This window comes from Myotis nattereri (genome assembly GCF_964212035.1).
Source record: "Myotis nattereri genome assembly, chromosome: 7".
Classification (NCBI taxonomy): Eukaryota; Metazoa; Chordata; class Mammalia; order Chiroptera; family Vespertilionidae; genus Myotis; species Myotis nattereri.
The window spans coordinates 29,761,042-29,775,175 of record NC_138082.1 but is presented as its reverse complement, the minus strand read 5'-3'; the positions used below and the strand labels follow the sequence as shown (position 1 = coordinate 29,775,175).

At 42.8% G+C, this 14,134-nt stretch overlaps 1 protein-coding gene across 1 annotated transcript in view; it reads left to right on the top strand.

Moving 5' to 3' along the window:
* TRIP12 (thyroid hormone receptor interactor 12) overlaps positions 1-14,134 on the top strand; it is a 124,604-nt gene that overhangs the window by 56,701 nt on the left and 53,769 nt on the right. The window contains exons 5-7 of the mRNA XM_081096220.1: positions 2,396-2,501; positions 9,648-9,784; positions 13,624-13,707. Coding sequence (XP_080952346.1) covers positions 2,396-2,501; positions 9,648-9,784; positions 13,624-13,707 — 327 coding nt within the window. The remainder of the gene's footprint in view (positions 1-2,395; positions 2,502-9,647; positions 9,785-13,623; positions 13,708-14,134) is intronic.

Sequence of the window (14,134 nt, the reverse complement as noted above, 5' to 3'; positions counted from 1 at the left end):
TCAACCACTGAGCCACACTGGCCTGTCATTAAAGATTCTTGAGTAGCTTGCTTTTCACTTGGCAACTTCCATTATCCTCCTATATAATAAAAGGGTAATATGCAAATTGACCCTAATGGGGGAACTACCAGTCGCTATGACACACACTGACCACTAGGGGACAGATGCTCAACACAGGAGTTGCCCCCTGGTGGTCAGTGTGCTTCCACAGGGGGAGTGCTACTCAGCCAGAAGCTGGCTCATAACTGACCAGCACAGTGGCGGTGGTGGGAACCTCTCCCACCTCCGTGGTGGTGCTAAGTTGTCTGACTAACAGGTTAGGCCTGCTCCCAGCGGGCTCCTGGGCTGCCAGAGGGATTTCTGACTGCCAACTTAGACCCGATCCCCTGGGGGGAGCAGGCCTAAGCTGTCAGTCGGACATCCCCCAAGGGGTCCTGGACTGTGAGAGGGTGCAGGCCAGGCTGAGGGACCCCCCCAGAGTGCACAAATTTTCGTGCACCAGGCCTCTACTACAAGTACCATCCCAAGTGAGTAAACTGAAGTTATAAATTAAAAGTCTAAATCAAGAGTAAAGAATTTCTTATCTTTCACTTTAAAGCAGTGAAATGGTAAAAAAATAAATAAATAAAAAGTAAAACAAAAAACCTTCCTGGGATCTGGAGAATTATTGTCGTACAATTGTTTTTGAAAAGTTAACATCTATTTAAGACAGTGGTTCTCAACCTGGGGGTCGAACCACCCTTTCACAGGGGTTGTGTAAGACCATTGGAAAACACATAAATAATTACATACTGTTTTTGTGATTAATCACTATGCTTTAATTATGTTCAATTTGTAACAATGAAATTGGGGGTCACCACAACATTAGGAACTGTATAAAGGGTCGCGGCATTAGGAAGGTTGAGAACCACTGATTTAAAATGCTGCCACAGTTCTAATGGAGATATGCTTGTTGACTTTGTAGGCCATTCAGTGTTGGAGATCTTTGTTTGAATAGAGCACACTGCACAGTATGTTATATGATAACATCGTTGGGGAAGGGTAGATGGATGCTCTGATGGCTTCCCCATCCTGTATAATAAAAGCCTAATGTGCTAAGTGTCTGGTCATCTGTTCAACCAATCAAAATATATCAATAATATGCTAATGATATGCTAAGGCCACTCAACTGCTCGCTATGATGTGCACTGACCACCAGTGGGCAGACAGTGGACTGGTCGACCAGTCACTATGACATGCACTGACCACCAGGGGGCAGACGCTCTGACCGGTAGGTTAGCTTGCTGCTGGGGTCTGACCGATCGGGAATGAGTGAGACAGCCTGGACACCCCCTGGGGCCCTCCCATCGTCCCTCCCCAGCTGGCCAACATCCTGTGCCCCTCCCTGGCCCCGATCGTGCACCGGTGGGGTTCCTTGGCCTGGCCTGCACCCTCTCGCAATCCGGGACTCCTCCGGGGATGTCGGAGAGCTGGTTTTAGCCTAATCCCGCAGGCCAGTTCATAAAATAGTAATATACTTACATGTTATACCTTTTTAGAACTTAATACCTATAAAGGTATTAGCATCCAAAATAACATGTGTACTTGATTCATTTTCCCCCTACCCCTCCAATTGTACAGTATTCTGTAAATTGGACATTCCATAACTTTAGTTTAAGTTGATATTCCTTGCTGATAGGATGGTGTATAGTAGTGGTCACCAACCTTTCGGACCTCTGGTTGGCAACCGCTGGTGTAAAGGAAAGAAAGTATTTTATTCTCTCGTAGCCTTATTTATGAACTGTATGTAAACTAGGTGAAATGGGACAGTGTAAAGACAGTGTAATAAAGTGATAATGGACCCTGGCTGGTTTCTAAGTGGTTAGAACATCAGCCCAAGGATGGAAGAGTCAGGGGTTCGATTTCAGGTCAGGGACATATACCTCAGTTGTAGGCTCCATCTCCCACCCTGGTCAGGGCACATGGAGGAGGCATCAGGAGGATGCAACTGATGCATATGTGTCTCCCTTACATGGATGTTTCTCTTTCCCCTCTTCTCCTTGCCTCCACTCTCTCTCTAAAAAAAAAAAAAAAAAAATCAATGCAAAAATATTCTCGGGTGAGGATAAAAAACAAGTGAAAAGTTCTGGAATATGTAGTATATACAAAAAAAAAACACAACAACAAAACCTCTTGGCTTTAGTTAGTGGAGAAAAGTAGTGGACGAATAGAGATGTGGTAGGAACTCTCCTAGTTTGAAAAGGCTAAGTAAAGGCAAACTCTCTAAATAAACCTGGCAGACTGCTAGAGAGGCCATGAGAAGATTCTATGGTCTTTGAACCAGGACGATGAAGAATTTTTATTTTTAAGAGAACTTCTCCCTTTAAAATTTTACTTTTGCATTTCATATATATAGGTTTAAGAAAATCTACCAAGAAGCGCAGTGAATCCCCACCTGCTGAGCTCCCCAGTTTGAGGCGGAGCACACGCCAAAAGACCACGGGCTCCTGTGCTAGTGCCAGGTAATAACTTGGGTTTTTCCAGTTTATGATTAGTTCATTATCTGTGTTTTAGAATTTGTTACCTCTATAAAGGAGGGTAGATGGGTCTATGATTTTTTCCTCAAAATCATTAACTTTGTAAGATTTATAAAATTATTAAAAGTTTCACTTGAATATTGATAAAGAAATTTATCACTATTTTTATGAATTTTTTTAAAATATATTTTTATCAGTTTTAGAGAGGAAGGGAGCGGGAGAGAGCGAGAGATAGAAACATCAATGATGAGAGAGAATCATTGGCCAGCTGCCTCCTGCATGCCCAATACTGGGGATCCAGCCCACAACCAGGGCATGTGCCCTGACTGGGAATTGAACCATGACTTCCTGGTTCATAGGTCGATGCTCAACCACTGAACACACCAACCGGGCTGTTTTCATGCATTCTACCCCAATATTTGTTTACATGTTTTTGCTAAGCTTTAATTATACTAGCTTTTTTTTTTAAAGGTGCTGTTTATTTTATTTTATTGTATATAATAAAACGCATATATTCATTTTTATATATATATACTAGTGACCCTGTGCACGAAATTCGTGCACATTAAAAGGGAATTAATTAGAGGAAATATTTTAATATTGCTATTTGCCCTTTCTCTATAATAGAAGTGTCAGAGATGAAAGAAAATTTATAAAATGTATATGAAAATAATATATACATTTATTAAGAAATAAACAGTAACAGCGGGGGATGCAGCCTCACGTCCCCTGGCCTTGCTGTGCACGCAGCGCCACTCACCCGCGCCTGCTGCACACGCAGCCTCCTGCTGATCGGTCGTTATGGCATGAGGGCATCACAATCATTTGCATATTAGCCTTTTATTATATACGATATATTTTATTGCTGATAGTATTACAGATATCTCCCATTCCCCCCCACACCCCTCTACTCCTTTCTTCACAGCCCCCCCCCCCACCTGACCCCCTGGTCTTCACTATCCTATTGCCCGTGTCCATGGGCTATGCATATAAGTTCTTTGGTTTATCTCTTCTTGTCTCCCCTTCCCACATCAAGGTATGTCAATCTGTTCCATGCCTCCATGCTTCGGGTCTTATTTTGTTGGTCAATTCGTTAGATTCAGCAAATAAGGGAGATAAAAAAAGAATACTAAAAGACACACAGCCAAAGACTTAGAGGGGATATAAAGAAAAAGGGAGGAAAAGAGAAGATGAAAAATTGGCTTTATTGAAGCAAGGAGGAAGCTAAAAGAACTAGTTAGTGTAGGACAGTAATGGCGAACCTTTTGAGCTCGGTGTGTCAGCCTTTTGGAAAACCCTAACTTAACTCTGGTGCTGTGTCACATATAGAATTTTTTTAATATTTGCAACCATAGTAAAGCAAAGATTTATATTTTTTATATTTATTTTATATATTTAAATACCATTTAACAAAGAAAAATCAACCAAAAAAATGAGTTCGCGTGTCACCTCTGACACACGTGTCATAAGTTCGCCATCACTGGTATAAGAGGAAAAGAAGAGGAAACAGAAAATAAGTGAAATGATGAACTTAAAATGTAGTAATAATGAGTATATTAAGATATAGATAGGAAAAATAAAACAGAAAAAAAGAAAAAACAAAATAAGAAAAATTAATAACAATAAGAATAGACTGGCGTAGACTAGAATCAAAGGAAAGAGAAATTAGAGATATGGAAGAAAAAACCCAAACAACAAAAACAAAGTTTATTCACACACACACCAAAAAACAAAACCACATACTCAAAAACCTTTGGGTCTGCTATTTGTGGAGCTCGCTTGATTTTGCTCTGATATTGTTGGATCTGCTCACTTCGTGTGTCTATCCTGGGCCTCCTGGGAGCTTCTATAGTACAGGCGAATGTGTGTCAGCTATCCTTTTCTGGCCCTGTGCAATCTGATTGAGGTCTGAGAGGTAGAAGACCCTACTAGTCCAGTGGTTGGGACTCCTTAGCCCAGAGGTTGGGTCTTCCTTGAGTCTCATGCCTTGATTGTCCCTGTTCTGAGCTGTACTCCCTTCCCCCATGGAGTTGGCCCTGCAGGTATCAGCTGCAGGCGTTGGGGGTCCCACTGGCTTTTGCTTCGCTTCATGATGGTCTGGGTGGTATCTGCATTGGGCACGCATGGGGTCTGTTGTCATTATAGTAGTTTTTTTATAACACTTTTATCCTTTACATTTTCCTTCATTGCTACATTGTTTTCATAGTTATTGCCAAGTAGTTGGACATTTGATTGTCTTCAAAGTTCTAGTCAACCAAATAAATCTCTAGTGAGCATCTTAATGCAGATTTGGGTTATTTTCTTAAAGGTAGCTGAATTTTCCAGTAGTGTGATTAATGGATCAAAGGGATGCCTGTTTTTTGTTTGTTTTTTAAATATACTTTATTGATTTTTTTACAGAGAGGAAGGGAGAGGGATAGAGAGCTAGAAACATCGATGAGAGAGAAACACCGATCAGCTGCCTCCTGCACATTCCCCACTGGGGATGTGCCTGCAACCAAGGTACATGCCTTTGACTGGAATCAAACCTGGGACCCTTGAGTCCGCAGGCCGACGCTCTATCCATTCAGCCAAACTGGTTAGTGCAGGGATGCCTGTTTTAAAGGATGTAATATTGCCTAATTAGTTTCTAAAAGTGTTGCCACAGGTTATTGAGTTTAATGGGTGAGTGGGAGAGATGTACTTCATTTTGTATACAACACCTACCTGGCAAGGAAAAATGTATTGTTTGTATTTTTTCACATCTTTAATTCCCATCTCCCAGTTACTGTTTTGGAGCTCATTTTCAGAAGATCAACTACCTTTGTTGTGATAAGTGTATTACTTTTTTCACATATTTATTTTTTTTTATTTATTTTTACATACTTTTATTAACTGATGGGGAATCTTGGGTTAAAGTTAAAAATCTTTTTCTGACAATTTTATTCCCACATTTTCTTTTTTTTGGCCTTTGAAATTGTCTTTATTTCTGATCATTCCTTTCCAACCATCCACCCGAGGATTAACTCCCACAGATGCACCTCCAGCCCAATTCCCCAACCCCTCCCCAAGCAAACCAGATGCATGTTTCTGATAGTAGGACACTTTGCCTTTGAGTTCCCATGAACTCCCCAACCTTTGTCCCTGCAATCCTGTACCCAGGCTGGGTCCCTCCCTTTCCCCATTCACACTGAGCATGAACATGAAACGTGAGTGGCCCCGCATACTGCACCCCAGTCCAAGGTTTCAGGGGCCCAGAAGGAAGCCCTTGTTAGGTGCACCTGGTGAGCAGGGTCACTACGGGGGCACATCACGGGCTCCATGTCATGAAAATGCCATGTCACAAAAGTCCCCAGAGCTAAAGTACTTGGTGTCAAGACCGATGGTCCTGGGTTGTCCTAACTCCCTCAGTGTCTCCGTGACCTCAGCCCAGATCATGGCAACTCTTTCCTGGTCCACAGTCTCGTGGGTCCTGTAACACTCCAGGGGGACAGGGTACAGCTCGCTCTCTAAACTGTGCAGCCCAGCTCTGTGGCACAGCAGCTTCTTTATGGTGGCCACGGAGACGGGGTTCTCAGTGATGGTGAAGTCCCTGAGCTGGTGACAGCAGCTCAGGACAGGCAGGATGGCCTCAACTTGGGAGTCCATCATCACACAGTTATCTAGGCGCAGGTCCTGGAGGGTGGGTGCCACTGCCTCAGCAGAGCTCGGAGGGGCTTGGGACTAAAATCAGTGAGGTTGGCGCCATACAGACGCAGGGACTTCAGCTGCCTGAGGTCGGGCACTGGAACAGGTGTGTCAGGTTTGATTGTGTCAGCTGCCAGCAATGCCATATGGAGAGTTTGTCCAAGGGGGTCTGCAGGCACCTGAGCATCTGGTCCAGATGGCCTCGGGGGAAGGAGGTAGAGTCCAAGTAGAGCTTCTTGAGGTGCTGCAGCCTGAGCATCTGAGAGAGGAATTGGGAAAAGTATCCCTGCTCCTCCTGCTCCTCCCTTTCCCACTCCTGCTCCTCCCTCTCCCACAAATATTCCTCCTCCAAGGCCTGCTTCTTTTCCTTCTGTTCCTCTTGCTCCTCTTCTTCCTGCACTTCCTCCTCCTCCTCCTGTTTGTCCTCCCCCTCAGCTAACACCTTGATGTGGCAGAGAGCGAGACTCTGCAGGTTACTCATCTGACCCAGGTAGAGAGCAAATGTCCCCAGGGTGGGCAGGTCCCCGGTGCAGTCCACTTGCACCTCCTGGATGCAGTCCAGCTGCACCCTATCCAGGACCTTCCTGGCCCTCTGGAAGGGCAATTCGAAAAACCTCAGCATCTTGCAGCACAGGTGTTACCAACCCTTTTCTCTGGTGGGCCCATTGGATGATGTACATGAAAAACTTAACCCCGTCCATTTCACTGAAGTAAAGGTCTAGGAACACCTCCAAGGGAGCCAAGGGGTGCTCCATGTTGGGGCTGGAGCAGTGCGCAGTCACTGGTCCTGTCTGAGAGCACTCCTGTGTGCTGTGTCCACACCACATTCTCCAGAGGTTGACATCCTTGTTCCTTAAATCCAGCACCCGCAGTTTTCACCTCCTGGGGCGAACCTCTTAGGCAAGCAGACCGTCAAGCCCCTCCAACACTGCTTTTAAGACCATGACTGGAGGCAGCCTCATCAAGCTCCCCAGAGGGAGGACAGGGAAGGGCCAGCCAGGCTTGCACCAAAACCTTCAGGGGCTTCCGCATTCTCCCACGCATTCTCCCACGGCAGGCCTGAACGAACAGTAGTTTGAAGAACTCAGCAGGCAGGTACTCCAGAGCTGCGATGGCCACAGCCTGGTTTCTCAGCAGGCTCCTTCCTGTCAGCCTCAGGAGTGTTGGGGGGGTCCAGATGCTCATCTTCAAGGTGCTCAGAAAAAAATCCTGCAGAAACATCTGCTGTGACTGGGTTGATTGGGGCTCAGATCTCAGACCTGGTGGATAAAGAACCACGGCACTGACTGCAGAGCTGGAGGACTCTCTATTCCCACATTTTCAGGCTTGGTCGTGAGTTGGTCAAGTGCTCTTATACTGCTCGCTATTCACAGCCATTTAGGCTTTTTCTTTCATTTACATTCACTTTGTTCTCTTTACTAAATGTGCCAAAAGCCAGTGATGGAGCAACTGATTTTAGTTTGTCTTTTCCTTTCTAACTCGGGTTGGTAGAAAGGTTTTAGCACTTATTTAGTTCTTCTCTAAAGCAATGGACTTTGCTGTTGGCAGTGAGTACAATAGTGACATAAGGAAACAGTATGATTTGTTTCCTGTAAGTCATAAGAAAAGAACCCTGACCACTTTAATCTCTGCTTTTCCATTTTCTAGTTCTGTCTGGATTGTTTGAAATATCTGGAATCAGTACACCTATTTGCTTTTGAGGTTTCTAGGCAGTACAGGCAGCCCTTGTTTTATTAGTGCTTCACTGTAGTATTATACTGTGTTTTTTTCAAGTTGAAGGTAAGACCCTCCCCCAGTTGCAAAAAAATTACAACTCGCTGAAGGTTCAGATAATGGTTAGCTTTTTAAAAAATCAATGAAGTATTTTTACATTAAGGTTATGTACATTGTTTTTTAGACATACTATTGCACATTTTAGCCACCTGCCTGGAATGCTCTTCATCTCAAACTTTTTCAGAATTAGTTGAGATTCTGCAACTAATTGCTTTTTTACAGTGGTGTCTTTGTCTCTGTTTAGACTCATACTTCTGGAGGGCAGCAATCATAGTGTTCAGCACAATGTGCATCACATGGTTGGTGCAAATTAAATGTCAAATAAATGAATTAATTTGAGTCCCACTTTGTAGCTTGGCAAATTGAGTTTGGAATGAGCTGTTTTACCATGTAGGAAAGATTAACCAAATAAATTCCTGTTTAGGATGCATTTCTTTACTAATTGGGAGAAAAAACTCTTCTATTTTTTGGTAATTCAGAGCCTCCTTTACATGTGTGCTTCGTTCTGGTTCCTTACTAGGCAGCATCTAATGCAGTAGTTCTCAACCTTGGCTGCACATGAGAATCAGCTGGGAATCTTTTAAAATCCTGATTTCTGGGCCTCATCCTCCGGAAATTCTGTTTCTTTGTTATGGGGTGAGGCCACAACATTAGTAGCAAAGAAACAGAATTTCCGGAGGATGAAGCCCAGAAATCAGGATTTTAAAAAGATTCCCAGGTGATTCTCATGTGGAGCCAAGGTTGAGAACCACTGATCTAATGTCTCTGTAGCTTGACTGCTGTTTGAACCATATCAAGGTGTAGTAAGCTGGGAAAGTCTTTGGCTTCTACCTGATTTTCTTTTAAAATAGAAAAAAAGTCATCATTAATAAAGTGTACTTTGTTTCATGAGAAATGACTGATGATTCTTTAAAAAAATAAATGTTTTTACTGATTTTCAGAAAGAGAGGAAGGGAGAGGCAGAGAGAGAAACATTAAGATCGATAGACTGCCTTCTGCATGCCCTATACTGGGGATTCAGACCGAAAACCGGCCGTGTGCTCTGACCTGGAATCAAACTGGTGACTTCTTAGTACATTGGTTAATTCTCAACCATTGAGCCACACAGGCCAGACTGTCATTCTTTTTTCACTATCTTATACTGTGCTTTAATCCTAAACAATGTCTTCCCAAATTTCGTCTTAGTTATAAATATTACATATTTAAATCTTTATTTTAAAGGGTGGAGCTATTGTCCATTTTTAAGATAATTATTTTTTGATTTATGAAATCTGAAACTTAGGTGATGGGAATTTCCCCCATCTTCTTTCCTCCTTCCCTCCCCCCTTTGTCAGGTATCAATCTGACAGTCTGTATATTGATCTACTATTTACCTTGGAAGTAGGGAGCTATTATAAATGAATTGAATTCTTTCCACAGAAGGAGTCACGTTTTCATTTATTTGGAAGTGTTTAAAAGGCATTTCTTTCTGTAAGGATGACAACACAAAAGTTTGTATTATGAAAGTAATATTATTTTGGAAGGCTTTTAAATATGTAACGTCTTGCTTGTTACCCATAGTGTTTTTCTGCAACAATTTTTATGTAAAAAGAAGAAACTGGCTTCGTGCTCCACGCATTGGAGTTTTGTGCTGTGTGTTCATTGCTCTTGGTCGCTGGAAGTGCTGCCTCTGATGGCATTTTTCTGTTGTAGTCGGCGAGGCTCTGGCCTGGGCAAAAGAGGAGCAGCTGAAGCTCGTCGACAGGAGAAAATGGCAGATCCTGAGAGCAACCAGGAGACAGTAAATTCTTCAGCTGCACGGACAGATGAAACCCCTCAAGGAGCTGCAGGTAGTGGCACTTCTTAGCCCTAAAATGCTTTTATGTATCTTACAGGTTTATTTGGAGATAAATTACTTATTAGGTATATCAAATATAATGAAAAAGGGGACAGAAGTATACTAGATGTTTATTATCAAATGACCTTTTTGTTCTGTTTTATTTCACTGTATAGGTTTCTTGATAAGTTGGATTTGGTGGTGGTTGTTAATTCTTTCCAAAATCCAAATTTGTACTAATTATATTCAGAAGGGAGTAAGTCTCTTTCTGCTTTAGCTTCTTATATTAATGACCACATATAGTAGTTGCCCATTGATTGTCTGAAAAAATTTAAATTCATTATAAAACTGTAAGGACATGCCTTAATTTGCTTCAATTTTAATTTAGAATGTTGAAATTCCTAAAAAAATAATAAGTATTATTATTATTCAGTAAGTATTGAATCTAAGCAACTTCAAGAATACTATTTATACTTTTATGGGCTTTTTTCATTTTTAAATGTATTTTTTATTGTTGATAATATTACATATATCTCCTGTTTTTTATGGGCTTCTTATTTTTATTCTTGATATCTTAGCATAGCAAAAGTTAAGCCACCTCCATCCTTCAGCTTTAAATATGTATTCTTTACCAATACCAAAAGAAGGATAATACTTCCTAGCTAGTTGTGTTAACATGTTTTAAAATGTTGCTTGTCATCAATATTTCTCACTAGTATTAAGATATGATTTAAAATGTTACAGTTCGTCATTATAAATGTATGGATATGAGGCCATTAAATCAGGAAGATAACACATTGGTTTAAGCATATACTTTTGAACAAAGCCCTTTCATATACTGTTGTTTAATATTAGAATATGTGCTAGTTGGTTGTTGTTTAATGTCTGTGGTTGATCACATGTCCTCATTTGCCAGGAAGGTTCTGGCTTGCCCACTACTTATCCATGTTTTATGCCTTTTGTTCCCAGCTTTCTGTCCAGCTTAACATTTTTCCACTGGTCTTTCCTAGTTATGTATGATAAATTACTTGGTGAACTGACAGCCTCACTTTTGATAGGAGGGGACTTTTTTCCTGTACCTTATTTTCAAATAGTTTTCCTGAGGAATTAAATGGTGGATTTAGGGAAAATAATCCATTTCATATGCAACTCATTTAAGCTTTTTATGATACAAAGCCTATCCTTCCCAATGTTTTAATGTTTATTTCAAATATGAACATGGAAGTGGGGCAATTCCCATATGGATGACAGAAATGGAGATGCTGAGTATGTTGTTAAAGTAGACTCATTACAGTAATTATAATAGCTAAAGTTATGGTATGTACACTCTATTGCAGACACAGAATTAAGCATTTCACATATATTTTCATTGAAAATTCTAAACAACCTGCTGAGGTGTGAGTGCTGTTACCCTCATTTTACAAATGAGGCAAACTTGAAGCATATAATGGTTAAGCTTGCCCTGAGTTTACAAACTAGGATGTGTGATTCTCAAATACAGATCTCAGAAAAGAAGTGCATATATATAATGGCTGTGGCATTCTGCTCCTTAGGGTATAAGAGGTTGTTCATTTCACATGGATATAATTGGAGGCTGTAATAGCGGAGTGGAGTGTAAAATGTTCTTCCATGGTATATTTACCTACGAGGATAAAAGCTTCAAGGGATTAGGTCAGTGGTCAGTAAACTCGCTAGTCAATAGAGCCAAATATTAACAGTACAACAGTTGAAATTTCTTTGGAGAGCCAAATTTTTTAAACTTAAACTATATAGGTAGGTACATTGTTATTAACTTAACTAGGGGCCCGGTGCACGAAATTTGTGCACTGGGTGTGTGTGGGGGGGGGGGGGAGTGTCCCTCAGCCCAGCCTGCCCCCTCTCACATACTGGGAGCCCTCAGGTGTTGACCCCCATCACCCTCCAATCGCCTGATCGGCCCCTTGCCCAGACCTGACGCCTCCGCCAGAGGTGTCAGGCTTGGACAGGGGACCCCCATCTCCCCCCGATCACTGGCTCTGGCCCCCGCCCAAGCCTGAGGCCTCTGGCCCAGGAATCATGCCTGGGCAGGGGACCCCCATCTCCCTCTGAGCGCTTGCTCCACCCCCCGCCCAAGCCTGACGCCTCTGACCCAGGCTTCAGGCCTGGGCAAGGGGACCATCATATCCCCCCAATCCCCGGCTCCGCCCCCCACCCAGGCCTGATGCCTCAGCCAGAGGAGTTGACCCTCATCACCCTCCGGTCACCAATCACCGGATCGGCCCCTTGACCAGGCCTGAGGCCTCCGGCAGAGGTGTCAGGCCTGGGCAGGGGACCCCCAGCTCCCCGCGGTTGCAGGCTCTGCCCCTGCCCAGGCCTAACGCCTCTGGCCCAGGCGTCCGGCCCAGGCAGCAGGGACCTGCAGTGGCAGCGGGGGGCGCCGCGATCGTGGGCTTCGCTTTAGGCCCAGGCAAGGGACCCCTAGCTCCTGGGACTGCCAGCTTTGACCGTGCCCAGCTCCCATCGCTGGCTCCACCCCTACTTCCTGCTATCACTGGCCAGGGCGGCAAAGGCGCCTGATTCTCCGACCATGGCTGGGGGGGGCAGGGCAAAGGCGGCCCTAGGGCCGCCTTTGTCCTGCCCCCCAGTTCTTAGCTCCCCCCTGGGTTTCCGATCACTGTCAGTGGCAGGGGGCTTCTTCCTGCTTTCCCTTTCGCCTCCCTGCATTGTGCCTACATATGCAAATTAGCCGCCATCTTGTTGGCAGTTAACTGCCAATCTTAGTTGGCAGTTAACTGCCAATCTTAGTTGGCAGTTAATTTGCATATAGCCCTGATTAGCCAATGAAAAAGGTATCGCCGTACGCCAATTACCATTTTTCTCTTTTATTAGTGTAGATTAGGGTACTCCTAAGGCTTAGGAAGAGCCACACTCAAGGGGCCAAAGAGCTGCATGTGGCTCGCGAGCCGCAGTTTGCCGACCACGGTATTAGGTTCTTAAGCCTGCCCTCATAAACATTCACCTGTGTTTTCATTTGTCACTCATATTTGAAACCACAGTGTGATTTAGGTATTTTCCAAGTTTAAAAATGTATGTGGCATGTTCACTGGTATTAGAACAGTACTAGCTTCAGTACACTTTGGAGGCTGGATCCCTGGTGGATTCTACAGGAATTCTGCCAGCACACTACAGTAGTTTTGGAGAAAAAGGTGAATTACTTATTAGCTTAATATTGAGTTTTTCTGAGTAATGTGCTTTTTAAAAATTTTTAGTTTTGAATTTCAAGTGTACTACCATGTAATGTGCTTTACTTTCTTAGTATTTGAAACCCTCTAAGTTAGTGTAGAGTGTAAATCGATGATGTTAACTCAGCATCTTTCAGCAAGTATCCATTCTCAGACAGCTCTTACACAGTTGGTACAAGACTCCCTTCTTTTGAAGCATTTATTTTGAATCCTCACCTAAGGACATGCTGAGAGAGAGTAAGGGAAAGAGAAATACCCATCAGCTGCTTTCTGTATCGCCCAGACTGGGAATCGAGCACACAACCTGGGCATGTGCCCTGACCAGGAATTGAACCTCAAACTCCTGGTTCAACCACTGAGCCACACCTGCAGGGCACTCCTTTTTCTTTTTATTATTTGTTTTGAATTTTTTTTTATCTTTAATTTTTTTGTTGATTAAGGTATTACATGAACAAAGGTACTTATTGATTAAGGTATTGATGAGGTCACATCCCCATAAACAACCCCCCCCCCCACACACACACACACACACACTCATGGTCTCATTCCTTTTTCTTTTTAAAGATAAACCAAATATAATGAGTTTAAATATTCCTCTTTTAACCCTTGCCCCTTTTTTCCCCCTTTGAAGCCTCTAGTTCTGTTGCAGGGGCTGTGGGCATGACCACTTCTGGGGAGAGTGAATCAGATGACTCTGAGATGGGACGATTACAAGGTAAAGACAGTTTTGAGCTTATAAGAAACCATTATTATGGGCTGTCTATACTGCTATTCTTTGTTGAAATTAATTGAGATGTTTCTTTAAACATAATCTAGCAATGCATGTACTAAAAAAAAAAAAAGCTCCTTATTTAGTGGTGATTTGATAGTTTGGAATTAGAAAATGATTTCCTGGCTCCTCATTTTATCTGTTTAACTAGATAAAATCTTATATTTAGAATATTTTAAATTTTTCTTCATTATGTTTGCATGTGTAGCTGGTAATAAATTAAGGAAGATTATGAAAGGGGGTAGCTGGTTTTTTTTTTAAATATATTTTTATTGATATCAGAGAGGGAGAGAGAGAGAGAGAAATCAGTGATGAGAGAGACTCATTGATCGGCTGCCTCCTGCATACCCCCTTCTGGGGATTCAGCCCGCAT